The 16495-nt window shown below is 40.5% G+C and overlaps 1 protein-coding gene across 1 annotated transcript in view; it reads right to left on the bottom strand.

Moving 5' to 3' along the window:
• The window catches only part of kcnh2b (potassium voltage-gated channel, subfamily H (eag-related), member 2b), a 374335-nt gene that overhangs the window by 320780 nt on the left and 37060 nt on the right, over window positions 1-16495 (bottom strand). The window contains exon 2 of the mRNA XM_051940813.1: window positions 6124-6354. Coding sequence (XP_051796773.1) covers window positions 6124-6354 — 231 coding nt within the window. The remainder of the gene's footprint in view (window positions 1-6123; window positions 6355-16495) is intronic.

A 16495-nucleotide genomic window follows, 5' to 3' on the forward strand; every position in this document is an offset into this window, starting at 1 on the left:
CTGCAGCCAGATGGATTTCTTTTAGGTCCATAAGGGGACATTTGGGTCAGTCCATGTCAGTTCAGACAGAGTTCATGTTGCTGTGTGGTCTCAGATCCGTTAAATCTTCAATCAATCATCAATGAATAATAAAAAAAAAGTACTACGAAACATTTGGCTTAAACTTGACAATTTCATATTTTTGCCACACCTGTGAAAGTGTCTATTTTGAAAGGAAAAAGTCTTTGCTGGATTCAGTATCTCCAGAGTCATGATATTTCAAGAGTCTCCAGCAAATCAGATACAAATGACCAAAATGCTCCAGAAAAAGTCACATTTTTTTTTAAAAAAGCACAAAATGAAAATGTTGTACCTTTTAGCCTGGATACATAGAAAGCCTTAAAACTAGTCAAAGTAAAATGTGTGATTAAAGTGTAAATTCCAAAACCATTTATCATAGAATTTGATTACTGAGCGGCTATGGTGCATCAATAACAATTTCAGTGTTCAAAGCCAACAGCCAGTGGAGGAAAACAATGTGTCATCTATACAGTCCAGCTGTGAGGGAAATGAGGAGCCAGCTTGTCTTTTATGAGATGCAAACACACACTAATTTAGAACCACCCAGAAGAGAAGCCCGGCTGATTTTTACACAGTTGAGATAAAGAATGCGATGTTGACACAGCTGCCTTCTGACCTCGGAACAGAGATTACTAAGAAGTACAGAGTCAGGGACTTACTGATGATAAGAAACGTGTAGGAATAAAGTGGAAGCCATAGAAATGTTATAAGACTATATGATCACAGTCAGAAATGTACAGATTGGGCCTGTTCTTATGAAAATCTTTGTCCATTCCATTTCTGTTAAATGCTTACATGAGAAGCTTGGACATCTTCAGGTTGTCCCGGCAACCTGGAAAAGGACTGAAGGCAGAACTGAAGCTACATCACTGTGATCTAAGCTTCATGTCCTTCAAATGAAGGTGATCTCTACAGTTATCTCCTGTCCAACTAGGGGAACAACAACGCTGCAGGTGTCCAGAGGTTCTGCTAGAGATGGCAGAAAAACGTGAGATGGAAGCACGGGTGGTTTTTGTGCACCTGGTTCATTGGATTTGTGTGGGGGGGATCAGCTTAACACATCTTCAATCTGTCACTTCTTCATCCTCACCTTTCTAACACTCTAACTCCAGTAAAATAACCAGACATCCATTATCATGTTTGATAAGCAGCTGATTTTCTTGTCTTGTGAAATCTATTTCTCTATTTCCTCTTTAATGCATTCACTTCAAAAGAAGTCTTCTAAAGAAGGCACACTTGTATGCAGTAATATGCCAAACAAATTCAGATTTTCAGGCTTTTTAACTTCATTGTAGGTATTCCACCTGTCTCTGTGTATGCATTTCTCTAAGATTCATTAAGTTCTGTATTATCAAAGTGTTTTCAGCAAAGCATCGGTGTCTTGCTAAATACTACACTGAATACCACATTTAAAAAGCAGAAGTAAAGGACACTTTGATTTTAGAGGAAAAATGGACTTTCAAATATTTCAAATATTTCTGTCTTAAAAATAATTTGTACATGAGGTGGTGACCATTTTTGGTCTGAGATAAGAGCTGCTGTGGTTTCACACATTAGCAGTGTCTCATGAAACAAACCTGTCATTTTACTCAGCTCTGTTGTGCCTTGTACAACTATTTTTCTGTGGACTTAGAAAGTATAATTTGACAAGAAAAGAAGGCATATGTGTTCTGCCACCTGTCTTAACTCTGCTGCTACTGAAAGGAACTGTCAAACAATCATCTCCGGAAACAGGATTCAGAGTTGCTCCAGCAGCTAAACACTGACAGCAGTGACATCCTAGGATTGATCTAGCTCATGATGGCTGTCTTCTAGCCCTGTGGTACAGCCTGGATTAGAACTCACTCTGTCACTGTGTTCTCTTCCCTGATGGAGGGGTAAAAGAGAGAAAGCCAAAAGTCATGAGAATGTTAAAAGACACTGAGTGAAACAGGAGTTAGGCAAAGCTGGACATGGTGAGAGCCCAGAGGGATGAAGTAAGACATAATGAAATGTCTGTTAAGAGAAAGATCAGAAATAAGAGGTGAGAGACAACCAGTAGGATCAAGAAGATGCAGAGAAGAGTGAAGAGTGTAAGAGAGGTGTGAATTCAGTAAAAACAGACTGCTATTCCCATCAAACAACTATTTCCAACACAGTGAAGATACCTAGGCTGTAGTTACTCTTTTAACTATCATACACTCCTGTGAACCAACATAACACTGCATAGTTGCGACTTTCACCAAAGGGATTCAAGGCCTTACAGTAACAGAAGTCCTCTCTGTACTGAAAGCCCGACATGCTCAGTGTTTGTGTATGCAGTTTACCTGGACAGCATGATTGATTAAGCTGGTGAGCAACTGGAGTCGGACAATTGAGCGTGAGGGCAAGAAGGGAGATGAGTCATGGTGAAGGCTCATGCCTGAGCCTGGCACTAGATAAATGGGCTCAGATGTGTGTACACACTGTGTGTTGGGCATGTGTGTGTGTTCTGTGTATGCATGTATGTGGCTACACATAAAAAATACACTCCTGCACACTCAGATCAAGTGAGAGGCTATTCTTTCTGTTCCTACTCTGCCTTTGGAGGAGTGAGATGAAGGCGAAGGGGACAGGAGGAGGTGGCGTACTGTTTCCTCTCGACGTGCATTATGAATGATGTTCGATCAGCAGCTCTCTGATGGCTTGAAGGAGGCCCGCTGGGGTTACCTAAGACTCTGTATTTGTGTCTGTGAGCAGCATAGACTGTGACAGAGGAGTCACCAGGGTCACACCTGCTCAAACATGCACAGATAACAGCAGCACTTTTATGCTCATTCACTATCTTTAAGTACAAATCAATGAGGATGTTACTAGTGACTACATTAGGTTTTCATGTCCACCATAAAACAATGGCAGTTTTAACCATGAGGCGTTAGACAAAATCCTCATGAACAGCTCCAAATCCCTGTTGGATTGGCTTTTATTCAGAGCTACTATGTGGGTCCATAATCATATGCACCTACAGAATACACAGTGTTCAAATCACAAGAGCATCCTTTGGTAACTCTAACAACACGATGAGGGCCTCTCTATCACCATGGCAACTCGACAAACACAAAACCCCATTCATAGACAAGGATATGAGTGAAGTGGAAGTGATAGTTCTATATTCTTTCACACTGTAAGCTGAGTTCAGGCACAGAAGAGAACTGCATTTCACACCTTTAGTCACTGCTGATTCTTTACAAAGCTCTCTTATAGAAACCAATACGCTGCTGTCTTGTTCTAACACACTCATCGCTTCCAATCAAGTGCAACCTTCCAACTCTTTCAGTTTTACCGTTAGCACAGCTCCAAAAAACTCCTCTAAACCATGATGATGGGAAAACTAAAATCAATTTTTTGGAAGTTTTTCTTCATTAAAGATTTTTAGATTGTTGCCAAGTGTCTGTTAGTGCTGTATATCAAATATAATGTAATTCAAGACACTATTTTAATTGGGATAAACACTTATATTAAACTACAGGTAAACAAACATTTGTGTGTTTAACTCTCAGACAGTTAACTCCAGTAAAGTTTAACAGTGATCTAATCTAACTTAATCAATTAATGGGTCAAACATAATTGTGTCATCACTTAAGGCAATTTTAAAACAAAAATTCAGAACATTTGATGCTTTCATGTTCTCTAAGGAATGTGCTACCTTTCTTCTAAAGGTAAATATTTCAATACCTGATGACCAGCGACATTCATTTATCCTGTGTTATGTGGTAAATATGATAATACACTAATGACAGTGTCCTGATGTTTCTCCAGAAGAAAAATCACCTATTTCATGTCATCTGTGCTGTTTCTGACACAACATGTCACCTTACTGTGTGTTGCATGAATCCATGTGGATCATGTTAGGGTTCCCCGGTGAGATGACCTATTGCCTTAGGGCTGACCTCACCAACATCTCCACCAGGTGAGCTGCTGCTGCTATGAAACATCAAAGTGTCTAGTTATAAACTGAAGGATCTCATCCAATATTAGTAAAGTCTTCATGTGTTAGTTGAAATAAAAAAAGAACTACTGCATTTTAATCTGTGAGGCTTTGAGCAGAACTAAACTTCTACTCTTTCATCTGAAATCAACACATATTTATTGTTCATTTTATTGCTTTACTGTCGCTTCTTTTCAGTCAACAAATTCCATATTCCACACATACATCAGCTATGAAGGGTTTGAAAGCGACCGAAAACCAAAGTAAACAACAGGTCAGTTTGAAATGTAAGTCTGAGAAGAACAGTTCCAAACAGAACATGAACCTCCCGTAAGTCTCCATCTTCCCCTCCGTAGACTCACTCAAACTAAAAGCCTTTCTTAATGCATCACAGGTGAGAAAATATGTTTCTTTCAAACCATAAACAAGAATGCAGCTGAATAGAAGCAACATTTTTGGGGGTATAGGGTTGTATTGTTTGCATTCCTGTGCCAGGCTCTTCCACCCCCCCACCTACAACACTTTTACTTTATATTTATAAAGTAAATGATCATATTAGTCATTACATGAAAAACTGGCAGACTACAGTGCTACGACATCTTAGTTAGTATGATCATTTTTCTTTGGTCTATAATAGGAGGGTATATTCCACCCACCCCTCTGTATCTGCTGTACAGCAACCTGCTGTGAATGTTTTTTATTCCAGAGCCTTTAACTGTGTGTTGTTACCATGGTAGACTCTAGTTGACATTACCACTGTGACAGAAATGACAACACTTCTGTAATTCTATATACAGGGTTACAGCGTTTTACAAGATGCTGTTGTATAGCAGGTCGGTGGTGTGTGTCTCTACATCTCCAGTATAAACAGTGGAAAGTAAAATGTACAGAGGGGAGGGCTGAGCTGGCAGACATCTCCTCACCAGCATCACTAGAGAGAGGACAGCTGGTGCCATCACTCTGTGTTCCTCCTGTCTTATTCTTTCACAGTACATTGAGAAACACACTTTCTGACGGTCACTGTTTCATTCTGTGTTTATTCCTCACTCTTCAGAGTTGTGCTGTTAACCTGCTTCTTCACAGTCTTGCCCTCTTTTTTCCTCTCAGTTTGCTTCCAGTCCTTTCCTCGCCCCCCTTCCTCTCCATCTGCTCTGGTGTCTGTCTACAGGTGGAAAATGTCCAGCAGACGCTCTGGCCACAGCCCAGGGAGTTGCTCATTTTATGACCATGGCAGCTCTTTATCGCCATGGAAGCCGTCTATCATTGTAGCAAACAGCATCCTCTTACCTTGTCCTGATCCACTTGGCATTTGTGTAGACACAGATACACTCTTGTCACAGGAGAGAGTTCTCTGAGGGTTTCCCCCATTTGCCCTTTTCAAAGTACAGTATGTCAAGCAGATTCAGGGCAGGTCTATTGAAAATCCTGGTACTTCATGAAAAAGAGCAGATGGTCATTCAAATTGTTTTTGAACTCATTCAGTAGTAATGTGATACAGCAATAGACTAGTATTCTTCAATTAAATACAATCTGGAAACAGGCCAGGTGTACCATACTACATTTTTCTAAACTTCTGTGCTCATCAAAAATAACAATCTGGCACTAAAAAGTTGCTGCAACATGAACACATGAGAACTCAGACAAAAACATGAGCTGTTGGTGCCAATCAATCCGTACATAGCACAACAAGAAACAAGGATCAAACACCTAACTTTACATTCAGATGCACACAAATGCATATCATAGTACCTCCACTATCCCCAAAACAGACACTGGGCAGAGCATATGCTATCCAGACTTCTTTTTCTTCGAGAAAATTAAATTCCAATCTCGAAACACAAAGTGCACATCTACTAACTTTCTACTCTGATACAACTCTGTTTCTGTTACATTTCTGTGATTCCATCACAATCATCTCTTGCACTCTGACACACACCAGTATCCTCCCAAACATTCAAAGATACTGTGTAATCTACACACCAGAGAATCATCACCCATATCCATCTAATGTACCAGCCAACAGGCCAGAAGCAGGTGTATGTAGAGGTGGTAGAGGTAGAGGTAGAGGTGTATCCTCTACTGCATCAGCACAGCTAACAAGCTCTTTGTTTTCCTACCATCTTTTCGGTAAAGGTCAATCTCCACTTTCCTCTCCTCAGAGCCCAGCAGGGCCTGCGCCATCTGGGCGATCGCCAGTCGCTTGGTGTCAGGTCCATACAGGAAGTTACATGTGCACGGCTTCTGCATGATCTCAGCACGCGAGTAACCACACATGTGGCAGAAGCCATCGTTGCAGAAGATGATAGCACAGTTCTCCACTCTTGCATTGGCAATGACAAATTTACGACCTGTGGGAGGAGAGAGAAAAACATCTTCTACATTAATTCAGTCTTCACAGCAACACACAACAGAACAAAACAAATGACTGCACGCAGCAGTGAAAAGTTCCAACATAGTACAGTTATTCTCACAGGATAAAACTGCATAAGGCTTAGTTCCTCTCAATACTTAACATCATAGGTGGTAAAACATTATTATTATTATTCTCTTATGCTTATCTTGTAAGTAAGTGATGCTGTGACACCAAGAGAACATCTGACTGCCATCTGTGACTAAGAATATTTTACTGAAACAAAGAACACATTTGGATTTTGCTGTATGCAGGCCAACAGGTGCTTTTTTTCCAAACTAACCCGCAATCTTCTGAGCAGTTACATCACATCGACAGCGACTAGCCAAAATGTTCTGACCACTGACAAGTGAACTGAAGAACATCCATCATCTTCTTGTAATGCAACGTTCTGCTGGGAAACCTTGAGCCCTGACATTCATGTGGATGTTTGACATGTACCACCCCCCTAAACACTGCAAGTCAAGTAACCCCCAGCCCCCATGTTGACAACAGTCCTTGATGCCAGTTTCCACCCTCAGCAGGCCAATGCCAATGACACATCACAAAAACTGCTCAGGAGTGGCCCGGGGAACATGGCAGATCTAAGTTGTTCACCCTGGTTCAACACTGCCCAGATCCAGATCTTACTGAGCATCTGTGGAATGGTCCAGGACCAGCCTGATCTAGGTAGGTCCCACCCTGCCACCCACACGACCCACAGAATTCACTGCCATCATCCCAGTACCACAGGACATCTCCAGAAGTCCTGAGTCCATGAACCACTGGGTCAGAGGAGTTTTAGCAGCTTAAAGGAGATTTTAGGCAGGTGGTCTAACTTTATGTCTGATGGGTGTATCATGGTGTTTTGTGTGAATATAAATAAAGCTTGAGGCATCAAGAGACAGACAGATAACCAATCAATTAATCAATCAAAGTTTATTTATATAGCCCAAAGGGTGACCAAAGTGCTTCACAGTAAAAAACAAGAAAGTAACTTACAAACATTACAGTAACTTAAAACAGGGTAAACAATCACATTCGCACTCAAACCTACAGACAAATTTAGAATAATCAATTAACCTCAGCATATTTTTGGACTGTGTCAGGAAACCGGAGTACCCAGAGGAAACCCACACATGCACAGGGAGAACATGGAGACCCCATGCAGGAAGATCCCAGGAAGGCTGGGACGTGAACCGGGGATCCTCTAGCTGCAGTCCAGGAAAAATATTCTAAATATAATAAATATATCAATGTAAGTTCATATAATAAGTTAGGAGGAAAGCTCTAATCCTGAAATGACAGTTGCAATCTTGTCAATGTAACACCGAACAGGTGGACTCTGTAAGATTAACAGTTACAGGATTCCAGTTAGCTTTCGCAAGTCAAGGGGCTGATTCCAGTTAGCTTTAGCAAGTCAAGGCTGATTCCGGTTAGCTTTACCATGTCAAGGGCCTGATTCCAGTTAGCTTTAGCAAGTCATGGGGCTGATTCCAGTTAGCTTTACCAAGTCAAGGGGTGCATATTGGATACTTGCACGGCTTGTTAGGAAATCTTTTTGGGATGGAGTCATTGATTTTTAATGGTATTAGCAACACCCATGCTTCTTCTGTCATTCTAAATCACAAATTTCAGCTGCAAAAAAAAAAAGGAGACAAAACTTCTCAGTCTCAACATTATGGGCCCAAAACAAGGAGAGGAAATGCTGAATAAAATGTCAATGTTTTAAAGAAGAAACCTTCTATTATTTTATGAGGCAACAAGATAATGCATTCATGTTTCATTCATCCATACACTGCAAAAGAATCACATTTTTACCGGCCCTGTTTTTACATACATACACAAGCCCAGCTAACCGGAGGAGGGACAAATATTACCTGCACATTTAGCTAATATATCACCGGTGTTGAAGTAGCTTCAGCTGGCAAAGCTGATGAATCTGGGCTAACAGGTTGTAAAGTTATTCAGTATGTTACAGTGTCAAATCCAACACAGCCTGGTGCTAAACACTAAAAACACCCATATTCACCTTCTGGGAAAAAAAACAAACATTTTGACCTGTTTGAATATTGGATAATGTGTCAGCTACAAAATAAGATGAGATAATAAATAAGATTTGAAAATAAGACTTTCAAAATAATATAGAAGTAACACAAGTCTTTGCAACAAAAAGAGTAGAAAAGCAATAACAACAATAATAATAATAATAATAACACTACTCTCATGAGCAAATCACACCAAAAATACAAGTCATTTATGACTGTATTTACCCTATTATTAAAAAGTGATTTTATTATGTTTTTTGTGGTTAGCAATACTATTACAAGATTTCTTTTTTCAGTCATTTAACTGAATGTTGACTGCATATGTGTTTATTGCAGTATTAAGCCTAAAAAGCTGCTGCAATCTCAAAGATCAGTCTAATAGTAGGACCCATTCAGCTCCATGGCCTCTGCTCAGTGATGATATGGATTCACTCAGGAGCTGCTCTTCAACACACACGTACAGATCCCCTACTTTGTGTGTAAGCAAAAAGTGTGTGGTTTGTGCGTCTCATGATTGTCATAAAGGAACACATACAAGCAATATATGTGTGCAGACCATCTGCATGGAGTGTGTTGATACTGTCAGGGTGACAGACGGCCTCCACTAAAGAGCACTAGGCTTCTGAAGAGCCTCAACGCTCCTCGTTGCTTTCACTCATAAATAGTCATGTGGATGGTTGGAGGGAGGAAGGAAAGGCTGGTGACAGCAGAGACAGCAGGAGGGCTGGATGAGGATGAACACATGGAGGGAATGGGATGGTTTAAAAAATGACAGAGAAATGGGAGATATATTGAGAAAAAGGATGAGAAGATCGAAAAGAAATTAAACAGAGCTAAAATAATGACTGGACAAAGATTGGGGAAAAAAGATGAGACAGGAGAAGTGATATGTCCAGAATAAGAGTACATTTGTTAGTTTACTGTCACTCCTCAATTAGGTTTCCTAATCTGAGTATCTGGGTGGACTTCCTGCCACTCATTGCTGTTTACAGTGAAAAATCTGTTCTTGCACTGAGGACAGTTCAACTAATGTTTCCAGTAAAAGGAAATGAAGGAGGGAAAAGCACATATCATGTTCTCCAGCCCAGTAAAACCTAAACTGCAGAGTGTAGATTCACATAATTGTTGTTTTATTGTGCTGTTTTATGTAGAACAGGAACATTTTTATTATTCAGATAAAGCACATGTGTGTCGTATTTAAGCTCTAAAAGGTAACACCAGTGATTACTTGAATTACATTTGTGTATTTTAATTATATGTCCATGTCTTCTGTTGAATTAACTCATGTATTTTGGATATTGTACAGAATTTAGAGCTATAAAGTATAAGCAGTACAGGAGATGTTTCTGGAAACTGGATGCTGGGCTCAACTTTTTTCTGAGTTTCTTGGTGAGTTGTTCGACTTCTCACCAATGATTTAATCTTTCACATCTTCATTTTGGCAGGCTATTATTTCATCCATTGCATTCTATCCCAGATTTCACACAGGCTAACTGCTAGTCTACAACTGAAGACAGTCAGCAGATGTCCAGATGTTCTCTCTGTTGGCATCACACTGAATATTAACAGTGGAAACCACACTCAGTGCCACCATGATATTTACTCTGTGTTGAACTAATATGTTCTCTCCATGTCCATTTTATGACTGTGTGACATCATGCGTTTCCACAGTCTCTGGCCTTGGCTAGAAGAGCTCAGAATGTCATTTAGTTTAACAGTAAGTTTCTCATTGTTTACATGTTGCAGAGACCAAACCGATTTCCCATTTCGTCACAGCCTCACAACAACACAGGACATGAAATGATTAACACCACTTAGAGAAGAAGAGAACATGGCTTCTACTAACAGCCTGGATGCTGTCCAAAGCAAGAAGAAAAACATAAGAATCCCCTTTTCAAATAGAAACTCACATCTCAGTGCTGCTATAAAGGGGGCTGTATTAAAAAGTATGTACTCTTACTGATCTAGTAGAAATAAAATCTGCTGAATGCTGATTTTAAACTCTTTCCAGTCCATCAAGTGAGTTCACAGCTGTTTATTTTACCTCCTTGTTTCAAACATTTTTCCTCATCGTTGTATTTGCCTTCTTCAAAAAACAGTTGTAGAGTTTCCACAATTACTCTGATTGTTGTTTGTTCTCTGAAATTAAATCTTTATTTTCCTGGGTGATTTCCAACCCAGTGGCTGACAGATTTGCACAGTGAAAGCAAGGCCTATAGGGAGCCAATCTAAATGCAGATGGAACCATTAAAGTGTGCTATCAACATTTACTTCAGAATAACAAGTTAGACCAAAAAACTATTTAATCATTTGCCACTATAAAATAAAAATAATCTGTGTAAAAAACCAGTCTGTCTTGTGCTTACCTTTTTTTTCTAACAAACGCAGTTTCATTTATCCCTAAATAACAGTTTATTCAGGGGTGACAAGCTAGCAAAAAATAGACCAACCCAGTTTAAGGGCTTCACCGTCGTCTCGTAGCTAGAAGATCCCTGGTTCACGTCCCAGCCTTCCTGGGATCTTTCATGGAGTTTCCATGTTCTTCCTTTACATGTATGAGTGTTGTCCAGGTTCTCCAGCTTCATAGCAAAAAAAAAACATCCATCCATTATCTATACACCGCTTTATCCTCATTAGGGTCGCGGGGGGATGACCAACACTCACAGCATTAAGACGATGCACAGCTCAGTATATCAGTTTTTTTCTTGTGTTATTACCGGTAAGAACTACCGCTGGGTTTTCCATCCATCCATTCTCTATACACCGCTTTATCCTCACTAGGGTTGCGGGGGGTGCTGGAGTCTATCCCAGCTGACTCGGGCAAAGGCAGGGGACACCCTGGACAGGTCGCCAGTCTGTCACAGGGCTACATATACAGACAAACAATCACACTCACATTCACACCTATGGGCAATTTAGAGTATAAATAGCCAGAGCACCCGGACAAAACCCACGCATGCACAGAGAGAACATGCAAACTCCATGCAGCAAGATCTCAGGCCCAGGCCGGGATTTGAACCAACATACTTCACAGTGTATTCACATCCCAAAATATTACTCAGATGGCTGCATCTCTTAGTCAACAGCATCATTTCAAAACAGGTGGATCATAAGGCTGAGAAAGTGGAAATTTAAGGAGATCTGGGATTTTTTTCTAAAAGTTGCATTCAGTCCATTTTTGTCAACCCAAGTTTTAACAAAGATAACAGTTGCTCAGAGAGTCTCCAAACACATTACAAAACCACTAACAAGGCAACATTTGAAGCAAGGCTTGTCTATTATAATGAGAACAAACTAGTGAGAACACTGAAAGTTATTTTTCAGATTGCATATGGGGGTTCTTAATCACAGGAGTTTCAGAAATAGAGTCATGAAGATCACATTTTCCTTGGGAACATAAATAACTCAACAACAGACTATTACACACAGTAAGTCTTTTTTTTTTTTTGAAAAGGAGTCCTTACACTTTTGGTAATTTTCATCTTGGGATATTCTCACTGAGGCTATCCTGTGATAAATCTCTGTCAAGGACTTCAAGCTGTGAAAAGGAAGTTGCTGCAGTGAGATTTCGTTCCTGTAATTGCTTTTTGCTCAGACTTTAAATCAAAATACCGTATGCCAAAAAAAAGCAACAAAAAACAGGTTCAGGCTTTAGAAAAAGAACTTTAAAGCTGCTGTCCGGAGTTTGAATCGCAGCGTCTCCTAAAACACTGGTGGTCCCACCCTCCCTCCCTGTGATTTCGCCCCTTTATTTGTGCACGCGCGCAGTACATGAGAGAAGTGCCCGGAGTGTTGCAGCATCTCGCCTGTTTTGCTGTTTTCCCCTCTTCTACATTTAGTAAATAATAAAGGAATTACGTTAGAATGCTGTATTGAGTCTAACTTGTCCTAATACCAAAATAACATGAATCTGCTAGGACGAACGAGTAAAGTTTCAATATGTGATTGTGTATCCCTCTCGATGACGTTGTTTATCAAACTTAGTGCATTTACGCGTGTATATGTGTTACATTGTTTATTTATTTCTCTCTAGAGATCAGAATTGCATGACTCCTCTGACGAAGAGTATGTCCCAGACGCCCCAACATCTTCCTCCAGAGGTCGGGCATCTAAACGAAGCCGTCAGGCGGGCTATGGAGGCCGTGGTCGGGGAGCAACGCGAGCACCCCGAGCCAAAAAACGTCCTGCAGTCTCTTGGCCTGACAAGCCGTGGGATTGGTAACTTTTCTGGAAGTTGTTGAGCCCTGATGCTCTCTCCTCCACAAGCAAAACAAATGTGCGCGCGGTTGCGTAGTGCGTAGCTCGCCCACCTCTGCATGGGCTTGCTTGCTGTGCGCGTAACCGTTGATTGACAGCATGACAAAGCTGAAGCTCGAACTTGATTGGTCGGCAGCAACCGGCGCTTTTTGGAATAACATGGGGGTCTATGAGAGGAAGGCGGAGCTCAGGAATAAATTTTCATATCGCGTTATACTAACTTTATATTATAGTATCGAACTAGACTAACACATTTAAGCTTTGTTAAAAAATGATACATAAATTAAAAACAAACAGATACTCCGGACAGCAGCTTTAAGTATTGGTGAAGGGTAAAGTATCTTTCTCTGGTATGTCAGAAAGGGAAGGACCAGGTGACAGTAAGAACCGAAATGCCAACACAATTAAGAATTATTTAAAAAGTGCTTTCCATCTTAGTTAATTCAAGCAAAGGTGCATATAATCAAAACAAGGGAAGCTCTCAGAGAGCAGTACTCCTCCAAGGCTGCTCAGTCCTTGTATCGTTTCTGATGGATAAGTCCTGATAAGTCCTCAGCGTTGGATTTGTAGTAGAATCACAATCATGTGATTGTCAGCAGGAAGTTAACATAGTGTTCCCTTGTCATGGTTACAGTGCCGCTGTGCTGCTATCTCGCAATGATTCAGAAATCTTTACCAATCCGTGGATCCAGACTATAAGCTGCATCACTGCCAAAATCTAATCACTTGGTCCTTGAGTCATTTCTGATCTTCCCTGAAAACGTCATCAAAATCCGTTAACCCGTTTTTGACTAATGTTGTGGACAGACAGACAGACAGACAGACGTACAACGATTGTCATATAACTCCTCCATATTCCTTGGCAGAGTAATTATAATACATATGCAATATCTTAGGGTCCCACATCAGAATCAGTTCATGACTCAGTCATGGAGGGCTGGTAGAGTCAGACTTTCATTCCAGAGACATGGACCCTCCTACAGAGTGAAGAGTTCATCAGTAGAATCAGGAGGGGCTTGTTCTGGATTGAAATCCTGCTGACCAATGTGATCGGCCACCACTACACTGCAGAGCAGCTGTATGTGAAATCACATCCTTATCCATTCCATCAAGATCCAGATAAAGACGCGCTTTATTGCCTCTTGGGGGGATTTGTCTTAAATGATAGACATATATAGCAGCATCCTGACAGTCACGGATGGGCTAAAATGCCAAAGTTCACAGAATAAAGAATGTGCCTTCATACAGTCATTGAATTAAGTTTTTTTTTTTAAAGGAAAAGCTAATATAAATTTAAATGGAAACAGTTTCTCACCAGCTAATAAACTAATAGAAATATAAAACATGAAACATTACTCCTAGTATATAAAGAGACCTTTCATAGGCATTGAATTCTGAAAAAAATTCATACACAGTGGAATAGTCATGAGCACATGGTGATAATGTATATAGAGAATCAATGTACAGTACAGAAACAAGGACGGTACATGTCACAGCTGTGATGTGCACAATAAATAGAGGGATAATGTCCACTGAAGATACAGGCTGAGCCACCATTCATTTAACAGACAGGTCCACTACAACTACTGAGTAGGTATCCTTTATGAAGAACTAGTGGACCCCTTTAACCACAACTGAGTATTGAGGACATACAGTGTCATGATTGATGTTATGTGAACAATGTCTGCCTTTCCTGCTCCAACAGGCCGCTGCTATTAGGGAGTATCGATGCTCTACAAGGTTTAGTAATGTGTCAAAGTAAAATCCACATTAATGCTGAAAAAAGTCTTCCAGATGCTTATGCTGCCCATTTTTCCTGCTTCTGACACATCAGCTTCCAGACCTGTCTGTCCACTTGCTGCCTAACATGTCCAACTCGCTGACACTCTATTGAGCAAACCCATGTTATTCCCTTCACCTGTCAGCAGCTCGAATGATTGGTGTCTCTCTGCTGACTAAATTTTAAATCATCAAACACTTCTGCCGGTTTCATCTAATTTTGCTTCCCTTTGATTGTCCTGCTATATCTTTATTGAGTCAGGGAAGTTTAACAGTACAAGAGTTGCTTACTATATACCTGATTAATCCTCCTGTCAGAACCTTTCTCTACTCACTGCCACCATTTAGGAAGAAGGTAATGTGTCAGGAGTTGTTCCTTTGATCAATGAATGAATGAATGAAATTAAAAGTCTGCACACTGGGCTCATTTTTCTAGCGAAGTGTTCTTCATTAAACTTGATTATGAAAAGGTCCCAGCATAGGAGTTATCCTTTAACAAGGAAGAGGGCAGAGAGTCATTATTCCTGGTGATTTGTGTCTAAGAAGCCGTTCACAGACGTCATGTGGAGCAATTTCCCTGCTGAAACTGTGATTCATAAGTCGCTTTATAGCCACTGGCAAGACGTTTGTCTGCCACACTGACACTTCTGAACACTTTGCTTCTTTTTGAAATCAACTTTTAGCCAATGGGTAAATCTCTGAATCTGACTCTTTGTGCATCCCAGTGTTGTGGAGGAATGATTCTGTCTGAGCAGTTATGTTAGAAAGAGTTTGTAGACTGCAGCTAAAAGATTTATGGATGTTGAAAAGATGTTTTCCTTTATGTGGGATTTGTAGGATATTACTGTCCTGATTGAGTGCACTGCTTTGTGTGTCTCTGTGGGTGTCGTGTTTACTTTCTCGGCCGCAGAAATAACAGATGATGATGGATCAAACACAAACTTGGAGGGAAGAGAATAAGGAGGGAGTGGAACAAGAGAGACAACACAACACGACCCTGTGTTAAAAATACAGAGACAAAGCGTGTACTGCATCGGCTCATAAATAAAAGGCTTCTAATCAGAGACCAGTGGAGCAGAATAGAACAAATAAACTCATCTAGCATTCTGGAGAGGATCAGGACTCACTGACTGGCCTTCTTTGTAATTCCAGATCACAACCATATCATGTAGGTAGGTATAGATTCAGAATATGAAATATGCAAGCATTTTTCTAGCAGTACTACATCAAGATTTCTATTTATTTATTTATTTATTTTTTTATCTCAAGAATTCTCTCAAAGAGAAATACTCATCATCAGGGTGGATGAATGGGATTGAACCAAGAAAAACCTCAGAGCATCGATATCTATTAATGGGAATCACAGTGTTTTACAATGGGATTGTATTTCTGTGCCTCTTAATAAAACATTGTACCTAACTAATAAGCAGTCTCACCAGCCAAACATCACTCAAGCCATTTAGTGTAAACACTTTATGCACAAAGATTTTTTTTTTCCACTAACAGTGTTAATGAACAATGAGGGATTTATTGTGACAGTTCTGATAATATCTTGCTTCTTTTCTCTCCCCTCCAGGTGTTTTCCTGTCTGTCCTCTCTCCTGCTTGGTCTTGGTGTATGACTGCATGTATTCTAATGGGACTCGGCTTGGTCGACCTACTTTCATCAGACACACCTGAGGTTCATCATCCAACGGAGCGTCTGCAGAATATAAACTCTGGTTCAGTTCTTCATTCCTGATTGTTCTGCCCGCTCATGCAGTAGCAGCTCTGCTACAGGTTTCTACTTCTCTCTCTGCTCATTTGCTTCGTTTATTCCTCCAACAACAGGTCACCAGTATTTTGCTGAATCCATAGTTCCTCTCTTCTGTCAGCTCATCTTAGCCACTCACCTAGCTGACTTAGCTGGAAGTGCATCTGGATTGAAGCGCCCACCAGGATACACCTTTCCCTCCAAACCTCCCTCTCCTTCTTCAGAAACTTTAAAGCACACGAAGCAGATCGAAATCATGGTTGT

The sequence above is a fragment of the Acanthochromis polyacanthus genome, chromosome 20 (genome assembly GCF_021347895.1).
Source record: "Acanthochromis polyacanthus isolate Apoly-LR-REF ecotype Palm Island chromosome 20, KAUST_Apoly_ChrSc, whole genome shotgun sequence".
Taxonomy (NCBI): domain Eukaryota; kingdom Metazoa; phylum Chordata; class Actinopteri; family Pomacentridae; genus Acanthochromis; species Acanthochromis polyacanthus.